We start from the raw sequence: 21,173 nt of genomic DNA on the forward strand, positions 1-21,173 counted from the left end.
TGGCTAATCACCATTAAAACATCGTAATCCATTCAGTGCCGCACGTCATGATCTCATTCATGGTCATGGGTTGGGAATGTCTCACTTTTTGTGTCTCAACTACTTCTTAAAAAAAACCATATTTGTATTCTAACCAACAAAACAACAACAAAAAAATCATCACAGAACAGAACACGGGAAGAGAAATAGACCGTGTGTTGCTCGGAAACAATGGCGAGGGAGCCTCTGGCTCGTGACCTATGCATCTATGTCTGCATCTGCATTCTACTCATTGCCCACCAAAGTTCCTGTTTTTACCTCCCTGGTGTTGCGCCTGAGGATTTCTGGAAGGTTATTCCATTTTTCTTTTTCTGTCCCTTCAAAATCTAATCTTTTTAACCACTTTAGTCTGTGCATTATTATTCCTTTCCTCGTTTAATTTCTCGTTAGATCAGTTATGGTTATGGATGATGTTGGTTTCATGCTTTCTCTGTCCTATATTTTTTACCTTGCTGGTTGTAGATTCTTGCTTCATTCATTTTCATTTGCCGAGGTGATGAACAATTTAGAATGTGTGATGAGAAATGATTTGGATTAGTGGTCAGAAATAGTGAGAGAATCACCATGTTTTGTTTTGATGGCTAGTATATACCAATCATCATTCCATCATGCATTCTTTGACAGATTATTCTTCTAATCCAATCAACGCCGCATTAGAGTAACATGACATGATTTGTCGTAGTTTGTGACATTTATTGATATCATGTTGTGTTCTATGGTGACAGGGAGATCCATTGAGGGTGAAAGTGAACAAACTGTCTTCCACAAAAACACAGCTTCCTTATTCATACTATTCACTGCCTTATTGTCGTCCCAAACGCATTGTTGACAGCGCAGAAAATCTGGGGGAAGTTCTTCGGGGTGACCGCATTGAAAACTCACCCTATGTGGTTGGTTTAAATATTTTGGGCAGGTTCTAGCTTTCTACCTTTTGTTTATTACGTTTCACAACTGAAATATTGAAGCATTTTAATTCTCGCAGTTCAAAATGAGAGAACCGCAGCTGTGCAATGCTGTGTGTCGTATAATTCTCGATGACAAAACTGCACAAGAGTTCAGGGAAATGATAGATGATGAGTATCGGGTGAACATGTGAGGCACTAATGATCCTGAAGCTTATATCTCATGAAAAAAACGTTGTTATGGAAATAATGTCTTTGTGACAAAAGGGTATTTTATTATTCTTGCATTGTTGCAGGATTCTAGACAATCTTCCTTTGGTTGTTCCTATCAGAAGGCTTGATCAGGAATCTCCCATGGTGTATCTCCATGGCTTCCTTGTTGGTCTTAAGGGACAATATTCTGGAGTATGTAAAAGCTAACCGAGTAACTTTGTAACCATTATTTTTATTTACTCTTGACCTCTTGTACTAAACTGTTGACAGATCAAAGAGGAGAAGTATTTCATCCACAACCACTTAGCATTTGTGGTTAAGTATCACACTGATCAACAGCTAGGATTATCAAGGATTGTAGGATTTGAGGTTAAACCATTCAGGTAGTGTTGTGATTCTTTTCCACCTAGTTTTGTGATAATAATCTGTTAATTTCACCTTGCTCACTGAAATTATTCCTATGAATTCAGCGTAAAGCATGACTACGAAGGAGAATGGAATGAGAACAAAACCCGCTTAACCACCTGTGATCCCCATGCCAAAAAGCTGGTCACCAGCTCCGAATCTCCCCAAGAGATTAAAAGCAAGAAGGAAATCATTTTCTCCTATGATGTTGAGTTCGAGGTTAGTTAATAGTTACCACAACAATTTTACCCTTCTTGAAGTGCCACTGAGAATTGGATTCGGATGTTGATTTCATCTTGGTGAAATTTTTACCTTCTAGGCAAGTGATGTGAAGTGGGCATATCGGTGGGATACCTATCTTCTAATGGCGGATGACCAGATTCACTGGTTTTCAATTGTGAACTCTCTGATGATTGTTCTTTTCCTCTCGGGCATGGTGGCTATGATAATGCTGCGGACACTGTATCGTGATATCTCAAAGTACAACCAGTTAGAGACACAAGAAGAAGCACAAGAAGAGACAGGGTGGAAACTGGTACATGGGGATGTGTTCAGGCCTCCACTGAACTCTGATTTACTGTGTATATATGTCGGAACAGGAGTTCAGTTTTTCGGAATGATTCTTGTGACAATGATGTTTGCAGCCCTTGGATTTCTGTCTCCTTCAAACAGAGGTGGTTTGATGACAGCAATGCTCTTGCTTTGGGTGTTAATGGGATTGTTTGCTGGATATACTTCAGGACGTCTTTATAAGTTGTTCAAGGGAACAGATTGGAAGAAAATAGCTTTTGGAACAGCTTTTGTATTCCCAGCCACAGCTTTCACAGCATTCTTTGTGCTAAATGCTCTGATTTGGGGGCAGAGATCTTCTGGGGCAGTGCCATTTCAGACAATGTTTGCTCTTCTTTTGTTGTGGTTTGGCATCTCATTTCCACTTGTGTTTGTTGGTGGATTTGTGGGGTTTAACAAAAAGCCACCAATTGAAGATCCTGTGAAGACAAACAAGATAGCTAGGCAGATTCCAGTGCAGCCTTGGTACATGAATTCATTGTGCTCTATTCTGATAGGAGGCATTCTCCCATTTGGTGCAGTTTTCATTGAGCTTTTCTTCATCCTCACATCAATCTGGTTACACCAATTTTATTACATTTTTGGTTTCTTGTTCATAGTTTTTGTCATCCTCATCATCACCTGTGCTGAGATCACAGTTGTGCTATGCTACTTTCAGCTGTGTAGTGAAGACTACAATTGGTGGTGGAGGTCATATCTCACTTCAGGTTCCTCTGCATTCTACCTTTTTCTATATACTGTATTCTACTTCTTCACTAAACTCGAGATCACAAAACCAATATCTGGAATCTTGTACTTCGGCTACATGATGCTGCTTTCGTATGCTTTCTTTGTGTTGACTGGTACAATTGGTTTCTCTGCATGCTTCTGGTTCACCAGGCTCATCTATGCATCAGTCAAAATTGACTGAACCTTGCCACTTTTAGTGCAATGGTCATAGTTCTAAGTTGAAGCACACAAATTGTAGTATCGGATATGTTGTAGTTCTGATTTTTGTTTTTGTTTTAAGTCATCAAATGTATCTCTAGTATCCATATTTTGTATTATTGCATGATACTATTCTCCCTCTCTTCTCACTGTACTTGGTTTTGTAATTTGTATAACACATTCAACTATTGACCAATTATTGGTCCTCAATGCATATCTAGAAAAAGAATTATTTTTGTAAGTACTACATTCTAAATGTGAGTTTATTGTTAGGGAATAAAAATATTCCCCACCCTTCCTTTTTGTCAAAAATATTTTTTTAATAAATATTGGTATATGTATGTAATAAGTAGTTCTACTTGATTGTTACCTTGATTGCCTAGAGATTATAAGAGAAGGAAATAAGGGTGGGAATGTAATGGCTTATTACCTGTCTGATTGACCCATCATTATACAACTTAAGACCAAGTTTTGCCAATGAGGGATAACTTTTCAGGTTGGATTGAATTTAACACAAGTTTTTTTATCCAACTTAAATTAAATTTATTTCGACTGGGTTGAACTGAATTTATTTATTTTATTTAGTAACTCGATACAATTTAGTTATAATTAAATTGGGTTGAGTATCTTGATTTTTTTTTTTAAAAGAACAATTTAGAATAAATACTTTTAATGTTTCTTAATAATTATAGATTATAATATGTATAAAAATGCTTATATTATAAAGTATAAAATTACATTTCGTAATTAATTCATTAAACAAATACATTTTTATTATGTAATAAATAGTGGGATTGGATCGAATTCGAGGTATTTAAAGTTCATGAACTCGTTACTTAGTTCAATTTTAAGACAATTGTGTTTTGGAATTCCGTGTTCTCTTCTTACCCCTTCCTATTACACCGTGACACTATAATGACAAAATCTTAATCCTTTCTAATAAATGCAAAGCGAAATATGTTAAAAAGTTTTTGTATTACATGTCAGATAAATATCATGAAAAAATATACTTCAGAATAAAGATTCCAGATAAATAGGATCTAAAATGTATAATCCATAATAATTTCTAATTATTTTGAATGGATGATTCTCATAAAAGTTTTAATCACAAAATAGCATTGAAAGAACAATTTATAATATATTCATGAATTTCATTTTGAAAAATGTAAAATTTATAGCCTTCTAAAATATTTTATTGTGGGAAGTTTTTCAGAACATCTTAGAAAGCTTCTTCCTGAAAAACATTTTCTAAATTTGAACGTAAATTTTTATTCATGGTGAAGAGTGAGATTCTTACCTGCTATGGTGAAGCAAAAGATAACCAAATAAGAGAGGTTGAGTGTGCAAGTGCAAACCAATAACTTCAACAATAAAGTTGAGAACAATATATATGAGTTTACATGCCAGGTGGCAGGCCTAATATGACAGTTGGCTTTAATGTAATATTATAATTTACATGGTAACAGAGGAAGAGTCATTACAAGCATAATTGTATAATACACTGCTTTCAACCTTCTTTCACAAATTCAATCACAGTCATGGAAAACAAGCATTTTAAGAGAGTAGTCATACTTGAAAATTTTAGTCAGCGTCATCTGCAGAGAAATCAGGTTCTGGGGGTTTCTGTAGTTTCACCAACTCCCTAGCAGTCTTAGCAAGTCGATTACGATGAACGCCACGAAGAGTGTGCGCAGCAAACTTAGAGGCTAACAGGGCAGCACCAAAGCTGTAGGAACTCCCACCACCAGTTTCGTGACTTCCCTCTGATTCATCAGCATCTTCTTCCTTTTGACGAAGCTTCATGAGTTTCTTCTTAGAATACCGACGCCATGCTGCTTGAATAAAGCATGCAGCCCAAGTCCTCCATTGCTGGGAGTAAAATCGGAAAGTGTGTTGAACCTGTCTGCTGTGAAGGCGTCTAAATTGACTGGCAACAAATTTTAACTCATCAGCTGTTAAGGCAAAAGCCTCAACCTCCATTAATGCTTTAACTGTTCTAGTGGAAGATGGGAGATTAGAACCAGATTTGGGATCCAGGGCCCAGGTTAATAGCTCCTCCCCACAGAAGTCCGCTTCCTTTAGAAAACTGCGGTTGAAAAATCCACTCCTCCCACCATCTGTGGTAACACTCTCAAGGCGACCACGTATGATGAAAAGCATCTCATCAACTGGATCTCCTTCCCGAACGATGTAAGTATGCTCTGTAAATAAACATGGTTTCAGTCTCTCACAGATCGCATCAAGCAATCTCTCATCCATACTCTCAAATAGTGGAACCTACAAATCCATGAAAACCAATCAATGAATTCACAAACTCAGATCAGGGCCAAAAATATCTGAGAGGAACTGCATCATTTAATGTCTAAAGAGAATTTGAAAACCAAATCTAGATAGACAGTGAAATAAAGAAAGTTATGCTCATGCAAAACAACCAAACACACATAACCTGGTGTGATGGTTCAGCTGTAATATAACCACTAACCATAAATATTGAACAGATTACTACAAGTTGGTCCTTAGTTTGTCACAGAAAAGAGGGTCCTATTTAGTCACATGTTTCAGATAGAGGGCATTCTTGGTGTTAGTTTATTTTCATGTTTTGAAAGCATACCCTCCTCACTAAGGCCAAACAGAGATGACGCTTAATATCTCTTCGAAGATCCTTTGGTAGACTCTGAACTAGATTTTCTTCATCTACACCACGCGTTGCCAGCCACTTATATTGATCATACCGTCTCACACGCTCTCTAAGCTCTTGTGGGAGTAACCGATGATGCATCCACTGTTCTGAATCACGCCTTTTGACTCTCATTTCCTCGAGCCTAATTGTGAGAGACTGAAGATATGTCTGTAATCATGGGAAAGACACAAACCTCAGTATCAATTTCAAACAATCTTCTTTTTCATACTTTTATGGACAAACTTCAACGCCATTTATTTGCATGGCTATTCAGTGATAACAAGAAACAAAATTTAGAACAAACTCAGTAGTACCAAATGATCACCGCACATTATCTGTGTCCATGAGAATGTCCATTTGATTTAGTTTCTTATTGCACAACCATATTAGTTCTTAGATCTCTCTTGACATTAAAAGGATTGTTCTAAACTCTGAAGAACATACTTTGTTTATTTCATGTAAGGAGCATATTAGGCTAGTCAATGCTAACAATATAAATTTGCATGGAAAAGTCAAGATCAGTTCTCACACTTTCGTTTGATACTTATTATTTGTAATATCATGTGTGTGTGTGTGAGCTTGCTTCAGTTTACAACATCTTGATGGGTGCCACAAGAGCCAACATGAAATGAAAAAAATGGGTGAAAAAAAATTGTTACCTGACGAAAAGCACTGGTGCCTTTTTAATTATTATAAAAATTTGCTTAGAATCTTAAAACAAACCAACTTCTGTTTTTTCATTAACTATTCACACCATGTTACCCCCAAAAAAAAAAAAAAAGAAAAAAACAGAAGTACATGAACAAATACATGTCAGACAAATGTCATCAATGCATCATGTCAAACACACTGGCTCCGTGTGTTCAGACCAAAATAGTGAATTCATGATTTGTAGGTTCGCGACATGAATACTACGTAGTTCATAAGTTAAGACAGAAAATTTACCAATAATGCATTCATCTTCAACAATACATGATTTAGCCAGAGAAAAAAGTCAAGTGGCAAGTAAATACTTTCTCTAAGTCAAATAAATGAAGATCATATACAATCTCCAGTCTCTTACAAAAGAGTGACTAAATTACTATCAGGGGCTAGCTGCTACATTTTGGCACTACTTAATAGCTTTTGATCCCGCCCACACCATACATATAATTGCAAAATTTAATCACTTGGATATCAAAATATTGTTGATAAGTATGAAAATTAGCATTGGGTGATTATTCAACTATATATCCAGTATATTTGACCCAATCAAATACAAGCCCATGGAAACTCTTGCAAGTTCTGAACAAACTGAATGATAAGACTTCCGGAAATTTTACTTTCATGATATGTTAAGCTCAGTGATTTGAAGTATACCTGCATGTTGCCAATCAGAAGTGCAAAGAGGATGAGACCAAAAATAGCTAGTGCTATTGAAAAGATAACCTCCCCAGGATAGGTGCTAGTTTGAAGCCCCTGGCCAAGTGTACTGCAGTGAAGTCAATGAAAAGTTGGTTTTGGCAAATCTAATGAAGGGACAGAAAAGAAAGGGAGGTGGGTAGGGGAAGGAAAAGACATGGGAACAAATAATTTCTTCAACAAAACTAAATTCAAAATGTAAAGTACATCCAAAATTTCTCAGTATTTGATAGCAACTAATCAGATAAGTGTTAATATTCATAAAAACAAATCTTTCCCTTTCTGAACTGATATAGAATCACTATCACTATCAAAAAGAAAGGTTACAGATTGTATCAGTCATTGTCACTTTCCGTAATATTGGAAAATGGAAGATAAAAGGTAATGCAACAGTTTCTTTGAATGACATGGAAACCTCCCATCCTTTTTGCACTCAACTTCTACCTGAACCATGCTCTTATCATCTTTTCTTTATTAACCGACTCCTGGAACTCCCCATGTCCCTTGAACTATGGGCAGATTGGCATAAGCCTCTTTCCATAAAACACTTCAGTCCAAGAATCTTCGAACATGGAATTAATAACCTTATATGTCCTAGAATCTTATTAAAAGGAGGATACATTTCCTGAATCTAGAACAATGGTAAATTTAAAGACAAGTTAAAAAGGTCAAATTTTCAGAACAAATCGTAAAAGAGGACAAAACTGTAGGACATATCACTTTTCTAGATTCAAAGTAAGAAACCACTGAACTAGGTGTCAAACTACCTAAAATGATAAAAATTAATAGATATTCTTCAAATGGTATGGTAATGCCATTAACTGCACTTAATGACAAGGCTAGTAACCTACTTTGAGAAATTAATTTTAGAGTTTGCCTTGAAGAACAAAATCAACATAGTCTGAGAGACTGTTGAACCCTGATTATAAGAAAGAAAGGTCAACAGTAGCAGTGAACAAAGATAATATTTCATAATGAACAACTAATTACTAGAACATACAATTCATCCAGTGGTTTAGCACATATTTAAATTTTCTTTGCATTAAACTTTTCATGCACTCAAACTGCATTTCGATGATAAGAAATAAGGATGAAGGAATTAGAGATGAAAGACGTGGAGAAAAAATAGAAGTGGGAGGGAGAGAAAAAGGGATTGATAAATCCCACCACAAGAATTAGCCACCTCAAGGGGCCGGGGGATTGTTCTTTTCTGTTTCAAATATTAAAAGATAAATAAATTTTGAAAACAAAAAATTATCTTTCGTCAAAAATAGGTGTAGAAAGTACAATTTTTTTGGTTAATTTTTCACAATTTTTTCCTTTTCTAGTTATCCAAACAAGCAGAAAGAAATTTCTATACTTCTTTCCCTTTTATTTCTTTGTTGCCCAATTCCTTCTTCATTCAAACAGCAGAAACACAAGGAATATTCAAGAGGTACAACCCATATAGAGTTTAATTTATCCAATACCCATTCCATTATTGATACAACTATAACCAACAGCTTTTCCTTCTAATTTGTTTAAACTAGGTACCTTGTTCGAAGATAAAGTAGACGTCATATAATCATTCCATTCAGAAATACATACTACTGGAGGATCGCTTGCTATTGTTATATCAGTGTATTCAGGTCAGCCTCCACATAAATTATACTTGTTTCAGTCTTTCAAATCTCTATTAGCCCGTTATGGGATGCCCGACACAGATGTCCAAACACCAAAGAAAACAAAATTAATTACCTCAAATTCTGGAGCCCCCACCATAAACAGTAACAGTATTTGGAAATGAATTTCTTAGATGAAATTATGCCAGATGTCAAGACTTGGGCGAAAATTCCATAATCAAAAGGTGCAGGATCACCTTCTGCAGAGCACGCTGAATTTAGAATATCTTGACTTCTATTGTTCCAAGCACTATAACCTTTCATGAGCTGGTTCCCACAATAAAGGAAATTTTTATCGCACAAACTGCCATTGTCACTGCAAGCTTTCTGCCAGCACGAGTCATTGCGTTCAATAGCTAACAAGTACCAAAATGCACCAACTATCTGCAAATGATCATTGGTGGAAAAAAACCCGTAATAGCATGACTAGTGAGATTATAGCTCAAATAGAACAATGCAAGAATTTTAGTGAATTAAGCATTTTGAAAAAATAAAGCAAAGCTTACATGACTGGCAAGCATGTACAGCAGCAAATAACATGCAGCACCTGCCCATGCAGTTTCAGCAAAGACACCAGCTGTTCTCTTAAGCTCGGAAGTCAATGGTACCATACGGAGAAATCTAGGAACATACTGAAACAGGATAATGAATAGCAAGGCCTGTTTTGTTGCTAGCACATCTGAACCTTTTGACCTCAGAAGAAATCTCCAAACCACAATCTGAAATCAAGAACAGACCAGAGAAAACAAAAGTAGGTGTTGAGTTTTGTTATACTACTTAAAATTGTAGACAATAAAGACAAGCATTAGAGCTATCTACGAAGTGTTTTGAATATATAAATCAATGTCTAGTAAGCAGTTGCAAATTTCAGTGGACACCAAAAGTAGAAATAATTATCTATAATAATAAGCCAAAACAGATCAAATAAATTTAAAAGAGAATCCCTATTTTTAGTAGTTTCAAACCAGGAAAACAAAAATACAAGATTGGGGGAGCTTTAACATACTAATAATACCAACTCTAGATCCAAACACAAATAAAAAAGGAACGGATGCCAACCAAGATATTATTTTATACTTTATAGCAATCCAAAGTGAATGATAACAAGCTACAAACACGTTGAATACAAGAGGGTCTTACGTCAGAATATTCAAGCAGCTAAACAAAAAAGTCTGACTCAAGATAAAAACAGTTTTTTTCTGACCTGTGGTATAGGCAACACTGATAGGAAATCAATGATGAAATACCGCTGCAAGTATCGTTTGGCTATCTGTGCCGAATCTATCACAAGCTCACCCCGCCCAAAGACACGAGAAGATGGAGCAATATAAGCAGTACGAAATTGGAGAGCCATGTGCATAAGATAGAAAGCATCAATCACCGTCCTTAATGTTGTAACTATTGTTGCCAACTTTCGGTCTATGCCAAGACAGCGAAACGAATTATTAATGACTGGGAGATAAAAAAACAGTGGATCTATAGACACAGCCAAAATGCACGAGGTAACAAAGAGTTTATTCCATAATAGCAGGAATTTGTCTTGAGGGTCAAATATCTTCTTTTCTGACACTTTAAGATCTTCTGGGAACACTGCCCTAGATACTCCCAACCCAAGCGATCGCCCAATTGATTTCAGCCCTTCAGATCCCCTTCTCATACCCCTTTTAAAAGACCTAGAAGTCGTGCTGCTTCCATGACCACCATGGCCTAATTTATCAATACTAAATCCAGATTTTATAACTCCAGCATCAGAAGATGAAGATAGTGTAGAATCCAAGGCCTCCAACCTAGAGATTAACAAAATGCACAGAAACAGATCACTTTTGTCTGAAACCATAACTAAGTAATTGCATGTCCATAACCAGGAATGTCAAGATCAATTCCAGACCAGAGAAACAAAGGGGAGAAATTAAGAAATAAGAGAATGCTTTGTCATATATCATGAAAGGTGAAAGGTCACAATGAGTTGAATACCATGATAAACATTAATTCTATTTAAGAAAGCTAAGATCCATGTAAAGCATTTTAAAATTTAAAGTGCAAAGCATTGTAAGTGAGAAACTAGTTTCTCTATGGTTCAACTGGACAGCCATCTAGGAAAATTACACAATAGCAAATTTTCTACTTCTAAAACCGTTACAGTTTACAACTGACTGAATGAGTGACATAGCATATGGTTCAGTGTTTATATGTCCTTCCACACTCTATAGACAAAAAAAACAATAAAATGCACTGATGCCAAAAGTTTGAATCATATTAACATAGTTTATTCATAGTTTGAATGCCAAATGCTCTGATGCCAAAAGTTTGAATCAAAACAATAAAATTGCTATAACTTACATAAGCTAAGAACATGTAAATAAATACCATTAACATCACTATCTTCTGCTTCGTATATCTACAATAACTCTACAATGAAAATATATTGGATGGTGATACCTCAAAAAATTTTCCCGCTGGCCACCCATGTATTCTGACTTGCGACCACAGTCAAACATCATTCAGCAGTTGATCACATATGTATAACCTGCAGACAAACAAAACAAAATTCAAAACAATGAATAATAAAATTAATATTGGCATCCTCACGTTTAGATTCCAAATGTTCATTACAAGGCTCAGGCTCAAGGTTTCTGATTAAAATCCGGAAAATGTATAGTTTCAAGAAATGCAATTGCAAAGATTTGAAACTTGTGCTCATGTTTACTTTCTTTGGGAGATAAACCATAAATGTAGATCTACTTTTTAGCGAAGATCGATTGCACCAACCAAATGTACCTAAGGTTGTCACTTGCTTGTTGTGTATCGTCTTCCTTCTAGCATGATACTTGCGAAAATTTTCATCCTCTAAACCAAATTGCTGTTTACTCTCTAGTTTATATATACCATCTCAACATGGTAAAATCAAAGGCTCATACTCTTAAGCTGGCATAAAGTTCCCTGAAGTATCATTCTTTAGATGTTGCACCATTCAGAAATAATCATTTACAACTCTCCACCTCTATTCCCCCACCTCTAATTTCAAGATTCACAAGCAGATCAATGTCGCATTGATACTCTGAAACAACTATTTCAAGAGATTTAAATAAAGACAGTTCATCCTTCAACATTATAATACTGGTTATTGGTTGGTAATCGGCCACTAAGCTAAGCCAATCACACAAATTGTACCGGTGCATAATTAAAATTAACGAGATATGAATTCATAGGAGAGTTTCAGGCAAAAAAAAAAAAAAATCCTCAGTCGTACAAGTTCAACGGATGCAGAGTTATTATCTTTTGTTGTTAAAAAATGGAGGCAATAGTTAGCCTTCCACGTCTCTATCTGTGCTTCGACATATCTTCCTGCACCTCACTGCAAACTCATCTTCAAAAAACCCGCATAATACAATAAATCAAGAAAAAAAACTCGGTTATGAATCGCGCATGGACGGCAACCCTCGACCAAAATTTTGCCGCCGGTGATGAATTGGCGTCAACGCTCATAACTCGAAGTTGGATTAAAAGCATCCAAAAATAAATAAAAAAATAACCGAAAAAATTAGCAAAAAAAAAAAATCTCTTTCCCGAGTCCTTATCTTATCAACAAAAAATAAGATTCCGAAATTTTCTCCTCCGCCTCACCAAAATTCGCGGTAGGGTTAACTGTGGATGAAGTTCAAGTTCCACCAAGAGCAAGTAAAGCATCAACCTCCAAAACAATCTCCCACCAATATTCAAATCAAAATTCCATCGAAAAGCAGCAACTCGAAACTAATTAACAGATTAGAAATTGGAAAGGTGGTTCCATTAATACAGAACAGAAAAAGTAGAAAAAATAAAAAGGTAACTGACCTGGTGTGAGAGAAACGGCGATGTTGAAAGGGAGAAGAAGTCGGAGTCAGAGGAAGAATGCACTTATTATGGCGGAATCTCTTCTCTGAGACTGAGTCGCTGTCATCACAGAAAAAAGGAAAGAGGAAGGAACGCAGCCAGAAACAAAAAGAAAAATTGTCAAATTATATTGAAAAATAAAAACACTGTAATAACAGGTAATTCAGCCCATAACGGGTTAAAACAAAATTTAACAAAAATATATATATATTAAAATATGGAAATTAATGTTGCAGTATTCGTTTGTTAAAGTGTATTTTTCTCATTTAAAGAAAATACTAAAATTTTGTATTCATCGTACAATCTAAGATTTACTAATGTCAACTGTATTAATTAACAACACTTGGTAATAGTTCTTTTTCATCTTTCAGTAATTACAAATACTTGTTAAGTGGCCAAAAATATTATTTTATTAATATTGTAACTCATATTTAGTGGATCAATCATTTTTGCAAAGTAACATCACATGAATTATTATCATTTATATCTTAGTGCCTAACAATACAAAACTGAGTGATTGATATTGCTAAGATTTATTGACAACAACAGTATTAATCTTGATCTGATTGATTAAAAACAATAATTGTGTGACATTCTAATTTTTCAAATGTCTAAATTGCATTCCTGGGTTTTTTTTTTTTTTCAGAATTGATATTTCTTTGTCTAATTGAAAATTTTGCACTGCTAAAAGTGAAACAAGCCGAGCTTATAAGTGAATGAAATTTCTGCATAACTTTTTTTTTAATTTATTATATATTTATAACTTCACAGTTAGTAATATTCTCCTTAACTCGACGTTTTATTATAAATTAAATTTTATTAAGAACTATATGAATAAAATCAGTAAATAAAAAAATATATTTTATTTTTAACAAATTTTCATTTAATAATTAAAAACATTTCTAAAACATGTTAGAAATCATGTAACAATCTTACACGCCTAGAAAGGAATTTATTTAATGCAATCCCTTGTAAGAATTTTATAAGATTTTTATTTAATGTTTTTTATTTATATTTCTAGTTCTTGGAACTTAAAAAAGTATTTAATTATTGTATTACTTTAAATATATGAGTGATAAAACAGGAAATACAACCCGATCGGATTGATGGGCTAACTCATCTGACCCATTCTTTTTTCTTAAAAAAATTGTATGTACTTCATGTATTTTGTTAGTATTTTGTGTTTATGTAAAATTTTAAAGCATTGTAATATTGATTCATCAGTCCCAGTCTATTTTGTCATCTCCATAAATATATAACACAATAATTTCATAGTTAAATAAAAATGATATTATAAAACCAATTAATTAAGTATTTGAATTAAATTTTAATTTATAAATATTAAACAAATAAACAATATTTATATGAAAAAAATATAAATATAATTCATTTCATCACAACAAAACACTTATAAGATAACATAATTACACAATAATAAAAAAACGCATATAATGATAAACATTTGAAAAATAATATACTAAATGATTAACGTAAATCGGTGATTGTCATTTGCTATCACTAAGTAAATGCCTTTTTCTTCTTGTAGTGTGTTAAAAAAAATAACATTCTAATTTAATTTCCGCTTGTGTGTTAAATGAAGTATATATATATATATATATATATATATATATATATATATATATATATATATATATATATATATATATATATATATATATATATATATATATATGTATGTATGTATGTATGTATGTATGTATGTATTTTTTGTATTTAACAACCAATGATATAATTTTATCACTGTATAAAATTTCACACAGAAAAAAAATATTAATTTAAATTATTTTTAAATATTTTATTTAAATGAACGAATATAAATTATCTTCTTTAAAGTTCTTTAATTATCATTCATAAACAGATATTTTAATATCAAACTATATTTAAAATTTTTTAAATATCACTAGGTGGTGTTTTAGTTGATATTGTGAGTCTACATAGTTTTTTTTCTTGCTTAGTTAAGGATTGAATCGGAACTACAGTATAACAAAAAACATTTCCTTGTATTAAAACGTCACGTGCTATATAAGTTTTTGGAGAGTCAATAATCGCAAAAAGTCAAATGCCAAATTTGTAGTACTTTTTTTGTTCAGTGGCAAACACGTTGGTGTTATTATAAGAATAGAAAACAATATTGCTACCTTAAATTTATACAACAAAATATATATAGTACTTTCTTAATTAGAGTTGGAGTTAAACAAACTTGTAATGTAAATTGTACTTAAAACATAATAATAATTAACTACATGTTTATTGCCGTACGTCTCTTCCTAATTAACACAGTTTTAGAAAAACACAGAATTTGGAGAAACTTAACGAAAAGGATAAATGATAATACAACAAAACATATATATATATATATATATATGTATGTGCTTGGACGATGGAAGGTTGGAAATGTTAATTGGTGAAATCTAATTACGAGGACGAGTGTTGTCGGGGTTGGACATTCCAGAAGCAACCTTAGCAACATCCATCGCTGATGCTTCAGGTTTCTTGTTGGAGTACAAAACCAAGTAACCTAACACAGAGATTGCTGCAAACCCTCCAATCGCCATTTTCATGGGACAATGAGGCATTTTCTTACGTTGGTGAAGTACCTCTGTCGAATGTTGCCGAGTTGCAGAAGAAGCAGAAGAAGAAGAAGAAGAAGAACCCTCTTTCACTGTTTCAGCTTTTGCCATTTTTGTTTTCTCTTTTTCCTTGTTTTTTTTAGTCTATGTGACTTTTATTATATATATATATATATATATATATATATATATATATATATATATATATATATATATCTTTATTGTGACTCTGACTCTTTGCTAATATCTATTTACCCGATGAATGTAGAATTGAATTATGAAGGGTTCATTTATGCATTATGGTTGAAGAATGTGGGAGTGGTGAGAAGGAATTGAAGGCGAAAAACAATGTTTCTATCAAACACGTAGTGTGGTTGACCTTCAAAATTGGTTTCAAACTGTGTTAATTGACAAGGTAAAAAGAACAACTTAAAGACACAACAAATCATTTCAATAAATTCCCTCAAATCCTCGTAAATAGTAAATTGTTTCTATCAAACCGTGTCTCCCTGTTTAAGAAATTAATTTGGAAGATAAATAATATGCAAAAGAAAAAAAAAATAAAGTACCCAGATTTCATGGATCGTCAAGTGTTATGCCAGCTGGAGGATCCATGGTATCCTCAGCGTATTTTGTACACTTTTTCAATTTGATCCAAACACGTGAAAGGATGTTAGGATATCTAATTTTAAGAGGTAATTATATTTAGAAATTAATAGTATTTGTTATAGTTTTTAAATTTTGGAAAATTATATGCAAAACATTTATTACCTCAATTACTTCCCGTCCAAGACAAAAAGAAAAATGGATGAAATATATATAAAGCAAGAGCATTGAATCTTTCTATAATGCACACTGAGCAGAGTAAAAAGATGTCGTAGGTGAGTGGAAATTATTTTTATTAATGCAAAATAGTAAGATACAGAACAAGAGGCAACAAAAATGACTTGGAAGAGCCATCGCACGTGCATTTAAAAATCCAAACGACTTATTCAATCTCAAAACCACCAAGACCAGGAATCTTCATCCAAACAACCTTTTTCCCATCAAAGGAAAATGTTTGACACTTGAAAAAACAAGAATAAAAATGCTTGACCTAATTAACTACGTAAATATATGTCGCATATATATAGCCACGAAAACATTATCATGCAAACACGGAACATACTCCGAAATTAAACCAGTAACATCATCACCCCCAACAACCACATCATAATGAATCCAGCACTTGAACTACCATTAACACCGTGATTATTTGGAAGTGGTGAAGGTGACGGTGAAGGTGTTGATGACAATGGTGAAGGTGATGGTGAAGGAGAAGGAGAAGGAGTAGGAGTAGGAGTAGGAGAAGTAGGGTTGTTTTTGGTTTTGCCGGTGATGACAACCACAGCGAGTTTTAACCCCATGCGGCAGTGACTCTGATTTCCACTTATGAAGTGTCTGAATCCAGATTTTGTAAGCAAGACCTTGGTGTTGCCATCGTTGAACACCACATGTTCTTGCCCCACCGTGTTGCACCTTTCGTAGTCTGTCTCGTTCACTTCATGCACCGACTCAGTTCTCTCGTCGTATTTAAATACTGCATATATACATACACTAACTTCAACAACCGTAAAATTTAAATTTAACTCAACCTTACGAGACTTTCAATTCATCTCGAGACATACATGCATATAAGAAAATAAAGAAAAATATATATACCGAGAGTGTCGCCGATTTTGAAATGGTGAGAGTTGGCCCAGTGGTTGAGTGAATCTGGCGAGGAAAGAGGAGTCTTCCAGGAATTTGCACTGCCTCCAACCACATACTGTTTGGCTTCAGAGAAACAAATTAACAAACACATTGAGAGCATCACCAGAAATGGAGATGCATTATTTGCTAAACATGAAGCCATAATCATTGAGTAGTGTGAGAGATGTGCGAAGCTCTGGTAGCAGTAGCAGTAGTGGTAGTGGCAATGGGTTTTGTGTTGCTGATTAGTAGTAAATAAATAGGGTTTTTTGTGAATCACAGCATGGCAATGGTGGAAACACCTTTTCATCACTTTTAGGATGTAAGCACATAAATTTCGTTAAAAGCTATATAAAATCACTAATTAATTATTAAAGTAAACGAATTCCTAGACAATCCTGGGGTATATATTACTTGCTCTTTTTTTTTTTTTACTTTATTCCATCTTTTTATAATAATAATTAACAAGACGGCAAAGGGTTATTTGAAAAAAAAATGTTTTTTATTTCTATTTTAGTATAGACACTAAAGAAAAGGAAACAACATTGATGTTGGTCGGTGAATCAAGTTTACAATAAAAAAAAAATTAAAATAGCCACAAACAAAGTTATCGGTGAATATTTCTTCCCAATAATATATGTTATCTAAAAAATATTATAAAAATTGTTCTTTCGAAAAAAAAAATAAAGTGTACCCTTCCAAATAAAATGAGAAGGTTGATCGCTAAGTTATAAACGAAAATCAGAAAAAATCTGTCTGTAGAAACGTAAAAAAATATGATAGAGCTATAATATAAAAAAGTTGTTAAATATTTTTACATTTTTTTATTCATTAATTAATGTTTAATATGTTTATTAAAAGAATCATAAGAATGTACAGCCATGATAACTTTTAATTACTACCTTAAAAGAATAATTGCTACACTTTTTAATAAAAGCTTCCTAGTTTTATTTTCTTAACCAATCTCTTCAAGAAATAAATTTAAATATTCTTCATAGGTCAAACTTTCTCGTTTTTTCTTTTACTTAATTGAATAAGAGTTTCACAGAATAAATCATTCACTTAATAATAACCAATCAAATAATCAATTAATTAAGTTACTCACTCCAATATATGTAAAGAGTTTATTAAATAAGCATTTAATTAAACTGTGTACCAAATTTGTTCAAACACAACCCATTCTTTTTGCAAAGTGAAATGCCAACTAACATGTAATTTAAAATTTCATGCCTCTTAACTCCTTATATTAAGGGCTGATATCTTATTTGGTGTGAATACATAATCTGTATTTTATTTTAATTCTACAATCATTGCTATTATTTTTCTTTTATAACCTCATTTATATTTTTAGAATCACTTATATTTTCTAACCACATAATATAACATAAATTATTTAATACTTACTATTATATTACTACATTATCTTTTTTCTGAAATATAGAAAAAACATGGATGGTCTCTTTTAGTGTTCACATATATATATATATATATATATATATATATATAACTGTTGATTTTTGTGAGGAGTTACTGTTATTTCGTTTGAAAGTAGAGGCAATATCATGTTCCTGTTCGTCTTAGTGACTTATCACAATCGCAAATGCCACATGTTAATAATTATAACATATATACTTTGATACTATGGATTACAATATAATTTTACATAGTTTAAAAACTATGGATTACAATTAATATAACTTCTCACGACTTAATAAATAATAACATTATACTATATTTTTATTCTTATAATTTTTTTAAAATTATGCATCGTGAAATGTATTTTAAAATATATATTTGCTAACAAGTCAGTTTAAAATTATCGCAATTTTAATTAAGTTGAATCAGATTAATAAAATTGATTTTAACAAAGATAAAAATATAAATTAACCTGTTCCAATTTGTCTCATGGACGCTCTTATTGTAGCTGTAGAAAAGATGAAGAATGTTTGAATAGAGATAGAAAAAGTATACATAATTCAAAACAATTGAGCATCAAACCATCTGTATACAGATATAGGAATATTCGTTTGATAAAAAAGTATACATAAGAACACATTAAAAAACAAATGTATTTTGTAATGATTTATCATTAATTGCTTAGTATAACTTTTTTACATTAATAGTATTATCAAAATTAAAGTTCAACCTTAACAATTAAAAAACGGACATTATCACATTCAAATACAGGTGCCAAATACACAATTTACGTAGTTATTATCGGGGCTCAAAGGAAATTTAAAAAGGAAATATTGTATGTATTAATAAAATAATTTAAGTTTAAATATGTCATGATTTTAATTTGAAATTATTTTTTTCAAATTTATTATGATGTAAAATAATTTATTAAATTGTCATAATGTATTTTATTTAACATTTATTTTTAATAAATAATAATATTTATTTAATTTTTGTTGAGACATTATTAATATTAAGTTGATAGAAATCATAAATAATTACTAAGATAATAAAAATAAATAATCAATTTATTCTTCTTAATCAAAATTTTGATTTATCAAAATAAAAATTGTTAGTTCATTAGATATTATTAGTATCGATAAAAATTAATAGTCACTTATAATATTTTAATTAAATTTTATTTTCAAATATAATTTTATAATTAGTTTAATAGATTTATCCAAGTTTAGATCTGCTAATGTGTGGTTACATAAGGAGCTCTAACATGTTACATATATACCAATTTAATACAAGTAATATATGTCCTATTTGTTTTAATTAAACGGAGCAAGATTTTGACTATAGGTATTTTAGACATGCAATAAACCATGATAAGTAGTGTTTAGGATCCCTAATAATATCAGTTATTACACTTAAAATGAATAGTATAAATATTAAAGTTTAAAATGATAAATTTAATAAAGTATTAAATTTTCATATTTGAATTTTTCAATTGATTTTCTATTTAAAAAAGTTTTATTAAATATTTAAAAATTTTATCATTTTATTTTTTAAATAACTATATGACATGACTATTTGCATTATCATTACTTATTAGTTACGGTGTGAAAATAAAAAGAAATTAATTGAGTTTTAAGTTTTTTATAAATTTTAGATTTTAATATTTTTAATTGAATTCTTAATAAATTGAATACCAACTATCTTAATATTTTTTTAATTGAATCTTTAATTCCGTTTTAATTTATAAATTAAATATTAAAAAAATCAAATCAATTAAGTGAAAATTTTATTTTTCTTGATCTTCGAGTTCGTGGTATTTTTTCTTGTAACTACATAATCAAACAATCATGACACTTCAATTTACGATGATAAACATAAACAAAAATATAAATATTTTAAATATTAGATATAATATTTAATCGAGAATCAATTAAAAATATTTAAATTTATTATGAATTTAAGATTAATTAAATCATATATTTATCTTCAATGTAACAACAGGTAAGTAATAAACAACATCAAGTAATATTCATATCATCGTAAATATGTTACGACAAACCCAATCAAAAAATATACCGATGTTATATATTCAACAAAATAATTTTTTATTAATATAAACTCAATTAAAAATATCTAAATATGTTTTAAACTTGAAACTTAAATAAATAAACAAAATATTACACTAAAGTGTAACAAATTAGACTGGACTCGTGGTTCACCTGTCCTTAGAATAAAAAAAGCTTTTATCATTTATTTCTGTAGGTACACTTTTTGTTTTCCAAAACATAAATCTACATTATACAAAAGTATATAATAAAACCACGTTTTATTTTATTTATAAACATATTTTAGTAGTTTTGATGTGTGCAAATTAATTTATTGTTTTAATATAATTAATCATACAAAATGGAGTTATAATGTACAACTATACAATAATCAAAATGTTCGATTTCTCTTTTCATCAAAGATTAATCATGAAAAGGAATTCTAGCTCGTAATAGTTTTTTTTTTCTTTTTTTTTTCTTAACTCAATTGTTTTACCTTTTAAGTAAAGCTGTCAAAATGAATTGGAACTTACGAGTTAACCTGACTTATCACGGATTCAGATTGGATTAGGTTAAATCTTTTTTACAAATTTTAATACGGGTTAATTTTTGACTCAGCTCATCTAGGTTGAATCTGTGGTAAACCATGATAGCTCACTAACATGTAGATAAAAGGATCACACAAATTTTTTTTTATTAAGTTGAATTTACATTTGGAT

General features: G+C 31.7%; 3 protein-coding genes across 5 annotated transcripts; 1 reads left to right on the top strand and 2 right to left on the bottom strand.

Annotated features, from left to right (window-relative positions):
* The first annotated feature begins 124 nt into the window (after positions 1–124).
* LOC114179559 (transmembrane 9 superfamily member 9-like) lies at positions 125–3,272 on the top strand. The gene is made up of 7 exons (XM_028065941.1): positions 125–330; positions 765–929; positions 1,022–1,131; positions 1,238–1,346; positions 1,425–1,537; positions 1,625–1,778; positions 1,879–3,272. The coding sequence occupies exons 1-7, from the start codon at positions 211–213 to the stop codon at positions 3,037–3,039; spliced, it is 1,932 nt and encodes a 643-aa protein (XP_027921742.1). The 5' UTR covers positions 125–210; the 3' UTR covers positions 3,040–3,272.
* A 1,119-nt stretch (positions 3,273–4,391) lies between these two features.
* On the bottom strand, positions 4,392–12,812 carry LOC114179351 (probable cyclic nucleotide-gated ion channel 5). Of its 3 annotated transcripts, XM_028065671.1 has the most exons (9): positions 12,633–12,782; positions 12,049–12,153; positions 11,238–11,325; positions 10,003–10,585; positions 9,305–9,517; positions 8,875–9,182; positions 7,096–7,207; positions 5,668–5,904; positions 4,638–5,333 (listed from the first exon to the last, which is right to left on the bottom strand). In XM_028065671.1, exons 3-9 carry the CDS (start codon positions 11,297–11,299, stop codon positions 4,638–4,640), a joined length of 2,211 nt encoding a protein of 736 aa, XP_027921472.1. In that variant the 5' UTR covers positions 11,300–11,325; positions 12,049–12,153; positions 12,633–12,782. The 3 variants fall into 3 exon arrangements, with proteins under 3 accessions (XP_027921474.1, XP_027921472.1, XP_027921473.1); XM_028065673.1 differs by lacking the exon at positions 12,049–12,153 and having other exon boundaries at positions 4,392–5,333; positions 12,633–12,812; XM_028065672.1 differs by lacking the exons at positions 12,049–12,153; positions 12,633–12,782 and adding an exon at positions 11,577–11,856.
* A 3,416-nt stretch (positions 12,813–16,228) lies between these two features.
* On the bottom strand, positions 16,229–17,279 carry LOC114175036 (early nodulin-55-2). The gene is made up of 2 exons (XM_028059792.1): positions 16,964–17,279; positions 16,229–16,841 (listed from the first exon to the last, which is right to left on the bottom strand). Exons 1-2 carry the CDS (start codon positions 17,160–17,162, stop codon positions 16,438–16,440), a joined length of 603 nt encoding a protein of 200 aa, XP_027915593.1. The 5' UTR covers positions 17,163–17,279; the 3' UTR covers positions 16,229–16,437.
* Between the last annotated feature and the right edge of the window lie 3,894 nt (positions 17,280–21,173).

The sequence above is a fragment of the Vigna unguiculata genome, chromosome 3 (genome assembly GCF_004118075.2).
Source record: "Vigna unguiculata cultivar IT97K-499-35 chromosome 3, ASM411807v1, whole genome shotgun sequence".
In the NCBI taxonomy this organism is placed as follows: domain Eukaryota; kingdom Viridiplantae; phylum Streptophyta; class Magnoliopsida; order Fabales; family Fabaceae; genus Vigna; species Vigna unguiculata.